Below are 6,178 nucleotides of genomic sequence, written 5' to 3' on the forward strand. Positions count from 1 at the left end.
TTTTTTCTGTCAAGATGGGGTGCTGAGTGTACATTAATGAGAAATAAAATGAACTTTTTTGATTTTAGCAAATGGCTGCAATGAAACAAAGAGTGAAAAATTTAAAGGGGTCTGAATACTTTCCGTACCCACTGTACATATATCCCTCTTTTGCCCTCTGAAGGGTTTATATGCTGAGGTATTAGATATGACAGTGACACTGGAAAGACTAATTATCTGCAGAGCGTCTAGCTCACCACAGGAGAGCGTCCGTAGCCTGCGGCAGCTGCTGCCGCTGCTGCAGCTGCAGCTCCATTCATCTGGGGGGAGACTAAGTGGAGTCCGGCACCATAAGCCGCTGCCGCCCCGACCAGGTCCCCGTTCACCCCTGGAGGCAGGCCGAAAGCCCCTGGAGGATACGCTCCCTGCACCGCCAGGGGGTTTCTCAGACCCAGTGCTGGAGGAAAAGACAACAGTCAATTTTATTGTGATTTAGCGAAGTGAACAATTTATTGATTGAGGGACCGACATGTCAGTCGTTCAAAGGCGAATCTGCTCCACTTCTTATTAAGGTGACTCCCTCTGCAGGGCCTGTCACTGTTTGAGACAGCTGTGACTGACAGGCTGTGAACAAGCTGCCGCCTGTCATACAAAATGCAGGAAAACATGCCTAAAACAGCACTAGATCACTACTGCCCCCTGCTGGACGTCATGCTTTCTTGCAGCGAGACTGTATAAATGTGTGCTCGCATAAACGTCCTCTACATCCTCTATCTGTGCATGTAACGGCATCTACTAGCCTGTACGTGTGTGTGTGTGTGTGTGCGCGTACGTGTGTGTGTGTGCGCGCTAACAGGTGATGTGAGGGGAAAAAAAGAGAGAGAGGAATAGATGGAGGCTCATTACAAAGCAGCTCACAGTCACAGTCCATCACCTCTCCTAATCTTTCCATATAAAATGTGAGGGGTGCTGAATATTTTTGCCCACAGCTGCTTATTAAGTCCAGATGGTGGTGGGTGGTGGGGAGCAGGCTGACACCCATACCAACTAGTGCTGCCCGATGCTGATAGAATCACTACATGTAACAAAGCAAGTACAGGCTAAAGAATCCTCGCTGCAGAGGCGGATTCATATATTTTTATTGATGCCGTGTGCAGTGAAAGTTTGTGTCCCTGAGGGGAGGGAGGGACACATTTGGTCTCACGAGTCTTTTCAGTGATTTCGACGAGCTTTACAGTTTCACTTCACATTAACTTCGGTCTTTCTGAAGTCTGCTCCCCTTTAACGATTAAGTACAGAAGACATGTTTTTCGGGGAACAAAAGCAAGCTCGTGGGGTGTTCTTACCGAGGGGATCGACACCAGGCTTGCCAGGGACAGGTCTGAACTGTGGAGGTCCGCTGGGTCCCGGGGTGTTGGACTCTTGAGACATGGGGGTCCCTGGCTTCATGCCTGGAGTACTGGACTTCTCCCTCTGGGAGAGCAGAGAAGAAAAAAAGGAAAGTGTAAGTAAATAAAGACTACGGAAAATAAATCGCTTTAAAATGACAAGTGGGCAGAATAGAGTGCGAGTTGAACACGTGTTCATGTGACAGTAAGACAATAGAAATCATATTTCCCTTTTTAAGTCTGTGTGGTGAAATAAACAGATGCGTTGGTCTACCTGTGGGGGCTCTTTGCCACGAGATGGGGAGGCTGCGCTGCTTGAGGAGGCAAGGGAGGCGGGGCTGGCCTGCGGGGGGCCCTCCTTACGGGAGGGGGGCATCTTGTCCAGGCCGTTCTCCCTGGATGAGTAAGACTGCACACTGCGGGGGGACGATGGGTCCTGAATTTAAAAAAAAACAAAAACAAAAAAAAAACAAAAAAAAAAAACATGAAACTTCATTACACAAGACAAAAATAATAAGTAGAGGTGAGTTATTCATTCATTCATTCATTGTAGTCAACCTGCTGGTTTTATAGGATAGGTTCAGAGACAATAGTCAGGGGCCGATATGAATATTGAAATGGTTTTAACTTGCCCTTATCATTCCTGTTCAGTACAAAAACACTTCCCAATGTGCTTCAAAAATAAATCTGAAGTTAATATGGGGCTTCAGAAGTCTGACTAAAATCAAATCGAGTTATTTGGAAAAACAAAGAAATGATTTCATACTAAAAACACTAACGTAGGAAGATATCCACTTGATTTGTCTAATTCAGTCTGCCGAAGCCTCATAGAAGCTTTCTGTACACTTTTGCCCAGAACAAAGACTGCGGATTTTGTCCTCCATCACTTCCATTGGAAGCACATTAATGGTCCATATGCACAACATGAGGAACGCTAACAGCGAGAAAAATCTGTGTCCGTGTTCATATGGGCAACCAACCTGAAAAACTGTGAACCTATCCATTAGCTGCTTGTGCCAACGATTGTTCTTCAATGAACATAAAAGGGAATCACTTCCTGGCACCAGATGAGTTTCCGAACGAGACCCACCCAACAATGTAAAAGCTTTCGGGAAGTGGGTATAGTCTCAGTTACTGTCATCTCATGAACACTTCATTTGGAAGTCAAAGATAACAGTTTAAAGAAAAAAGGTATTTTCGTTATTCTATACAAAGAAACAAACTTTACTTTCCATCATCTTACAACCTTCACTTAGTGTCACTCATTCATAAAACTGATGAAACCATAACTACAGAATTGTACATGAAAGCAGCAGAGAACATGAATTGCAGTCAAGTGTGCGTATGCATTTGTACTTTATGGTTGTATATGTTGTAAAACAAGGGCGGGCAGGCATGCAGAGGTGGAGGAGGACGGAGGGGGGGGGGGGGGTTATTGTCGTCATTATCATTATTCAGATGGTCCTGCTGGGTGTGTTTACATGATGTATGCAGATGAAAGCGGTGAAGTGAGGCCAATAGAGGCCGCCGGCCGCCTACTAACCTCATCCACCACCAAATTATCATCACTCTTATCCGCATCGCTGCCCTGAGAGAGAAGAGAGGAAGTGAGATTAGATATTCCTGCTCCGCTGTCTGATGTATGTAGATCACATGCAGAAAAATACAGCACACAAAGGCATACCCAAACGGAGGTGTGTATGTGTGTGTAATGCATTTGAAAATGAAATATTTTGTCTCAAGAGTTTTGATTTGTTAAAGTGCAGATAGAGGAAAATGTAATATCTCATCTGAACACTTTATTGCCTTAGACGGTTGGTCGGTTGGACAGTGCAAAATGTAATTAATTAATTCTAGATGTGTAACTTTGAAAGGTGAAATCCACTGAGGCACTTCTGTTTTTTTAATACTTCATACCGATAATAGAATAACTACACGAGATTCATTTATCGCACAATAAAATAATCCCACACAGACCTTAACGTTTCTGCTTTCCCACAAAAAACACCAATAAAATATATATATATACACACAGTGATGACAGCACAGTAGTGAGTGTGTGAATATTTCAATTACTGTCTAAAAAGAGAGAGCAGGCCTCCTAAGTCCACAGTACAGACACCACTGGTGCTATCTGGTGAGGACTGGCAACGTTGGGTGAAACTTTCCTCCAGTTATTTAAACATTTAACAGTTTTATGAAAGTGCCTCACATAGTCGGTCATGAACTCCTTCTCATCAGCTTTCCTCTTCTTGCCATTACTGAGGTAGTCTGCTGGGCGACCCTTATCCCCATTGGACAGAGAGCTCTGCAGAGGGGGAGGAGGGGAAGAAAAAAAGAGAGCAAGACAGTGAGGCAAAGAGAAAGGGGGGCAAGGGGGCAAAAAGAGGAGAAGGAAGGACGGAAGGAAGGAGTGGGAAAAAAAGGAGTGAGGGCAGGGAGGGAGGAAGAGGGTGATAATGAGGTGAGAGGGACTGCATAAATCATGTCGGGCTCATAGGCTGCGGAGATGAATGTGAAGGCATATCAGCCCACATCGATCGGCCGGCTCACTGTAGGAGTGAGAGGAAGAAAGGGAATGCTTAAACTTTTCCTTTAAGGCAGCAGAAAAGGCTGTGGAGCCGTCTGAGAGCATTTTGGCACTCGTGCACAGTTTCCTAAACTAGTTTTGTCACAACTCTATAAGGTGATAAAGTGCTAACTATAGTGAAAATACAGCATGCAAAAGAATTTAAATGTGTCAACAGACAAGAGCACTGTAACATTTATGGAATAAATACATGCATGATGAAAAAAATATCTACTTGGGTTAAATGGAGTTCTTTTTATGGATGATTCCTATTTTATATATAATAAATAGCACTTTATGTAGTTCCTAAAAATGACTATGAAATTATAAAGCATAACTATTATTTTGCCTAGTTGACACATTTCCTTTTCTTGACTGAATGTTAAATACAATATTACGCTCCTATAACATTAGGCTTAACAAAAGAATATGTATAATATCCATATTTCTAACTTCTTATTTGGACTTTTCTATAGTTTTTATATCCTTTGAATACAAACTTTTTGTGATGAGGATACCCATGTAAAACACTGAATTTGCCAGAAATTGCTTAACAAACGGGTGGACGAGTGCGAGTGTATTTGATGTAAGTGATTGCGTAGTCATTTGTACTCACTGGTCCTGCTTCACGGTCTGTTCATTCCAAGCAAAAGCGCCAAACGCATCCAGGTACCAGGCCAGTGGACAGCAAATGCAGACAGGGACACAAACACACAATTGCAACATTATCACTTTCCACTTTACGTCACTCTACAGCTGATGACTCAGTGGGAAAAAATCCTGGAGGAGTGTTATTATCAGCAACACTCTTGTGCCCTGCCAACAATCCAAAGCAAAGCCAATCATCAAGATCCATCAAGCCAAGCTTCGGTGTTTACTCTACCCCCACCTTTGAGACGCTTTCATTCCTAAGAACGCAATCCAACTCTAGTCCCAGCCCTAAACTCATCTAGAGTTTTACACTATGTGCAAAACAAGTGAGCATGCATCAATTTAAAGTGTACCTCTGTGGTGCTCTGCAGCTGCAGCGGCTGCAGCCGCTGCCTCGAGGTGAGCTCTCTCATCCTTAGCAGCCAACTGGGCCCCTAGAGCCCCGGACAAGGCCAGCAGGCCGGACCCTCCGCCGAGCGCCAGGCCGGGGTGGGACAGTCCCGATGGGTGTGGGAAACCCTGGGCATGCTGGGAGAGGTGCTGGGCCTGAAGCTGCTGCTGCAGAGAGGAAGAATAGAAGAAGAAACGCGAAGAGAGAGGGGACAGAAGAAAGAGAGATTTGTGTAACTTACAGGCAATGGAGGAAGTGGTTCAACGGGAAGTGATCAAGAGTGGAAGAAGAAAAGAGAGGGAACTAAGTGCTGCGATGTGTACGGGGGGGACAAATGCTGAGGTCAAGGTAGTGGCTCTTTATCAGGGCAAGCCCTGTAGCCTAATCAGCGTGATGGGAAATAAGATGAAAAAATAACTAAAACTGAAATATTATTTAACGGCAGTTTTAATTCTTTATCAATAATATTTGCATATGATTATTATGAACATCATTTGGGACATTGGATAGGACCTGTCATTGATGTTGCTGTTCAGGTAGCTGCTAAGGCCACCTGAGTAAAAAAATAAAATCTTAAACCAATTCTTGATATTTCCAAATAGTCATCCATCGTTATGAAATTAATCTGTATCATTTAGAGTGGGCAAATGGATGTTTGCCTCGTAAAAGAAGGAAAAATAAATAAAATGGGAGGATATGGTACACACGCTATGAGGCAGAGGGGGGAGCCCACGTACCCCTATCGAAGCATTTAGCTCCCCCATGGTCACCTGTTTGGCGCGCTCCATGGCCTGGACCACCTGTTGTTGGTGCTGTGGAACAAACCAAGAGGTCATTTAGGACAGGTGGATTCAGAATGAAATACTCCTACTCAAAATTCAGATGTCTTTTTTCTCAGTAAACTGAATCAATATTAATGAGTCGAGTGTGAAAAAGTAGGGGAAAAAAAGCATTTTTGAAATACAGATTTTTTCCTCTCTCTCTGTGAATCATGTGAGGGCATGCAACCATTTGGCGATCGAGGAATGTGCTTTGAAGGTTTGTCCTTCTGCAGCTCTGTATGTGTGAGTTATTAGTTATTGTGTGCACGCATGTGCACGCCGTCTGCGTGGGCTGCTGACAGACAGGAGAGAGACACAGGGCTGAATGCAGTACAGTGTGTGTGTGTGTGTGTGTGTGTGTGTGTGTGTGTGTGTGTGT

General features: G+C 44.1%; 1 protein-coding gene across 2 annotated transcripts; it reads right to left on the reverse strand.

The window, feature by feature from the left end:
- Positions 1-179: 179 nt before the first annotated feature.
- On the reverse strand, positions 180-6,152 carry LOC116378772 (transducin-like enhancer protein 1). 2 transcript variants are annotated; one of them, XM_031840684.1, is made up of 8 exons: positions 5,716-6,152; positions 4,941-5,145; positions 4,553-4,569; positions 3,580-3,675; positions 2,911-2,955; positions 1,642-1,803; positions 1,326-1,452; positions 180-436 (listed from the first exon to the last, which is right to left on the reverse strand). In XM_031840684.1, the coding sequence occupies exons 1-8, from the start codon at positions 5,812-5,814 to the stop codon at positions 228-230; spliced, it is 960 nt and encodes a 319-aa protein (XP_031696544.1). In that variant the 5' UTR covers positions 5,815-6,152; the 3' UTR covers positions 180-227. The 2 variants fall into 2 exon arrangements, with proteins under 2 accessions (XP_031696544.1, XP_031696545.1); XM_031840685.1 differs by having other exon boundaries at positions 181-436; positions 5,749-6,152.
- Between the last annotated feature and the right edge of the window lie 26 nt (positions 6,153-6,178).

The sequence above is a fragment of the Anarrhichthys ocellatus genome, unplaced genomic scaffold (genome assembly GCF_004355925.1).
Source record: "Anarrhichthys ocellatus isolate YVR2014 unplaced genomic scaffold, GSC_Weel_1.0 scaffold3135, whole genome shotgun sequence".
NCBI lineage: Eukaryota > Metazoa > Chordata > Actinopteri > Perciformes > Anarhichadidae > Anarrhichthys > Anarrhichthys ocellatus.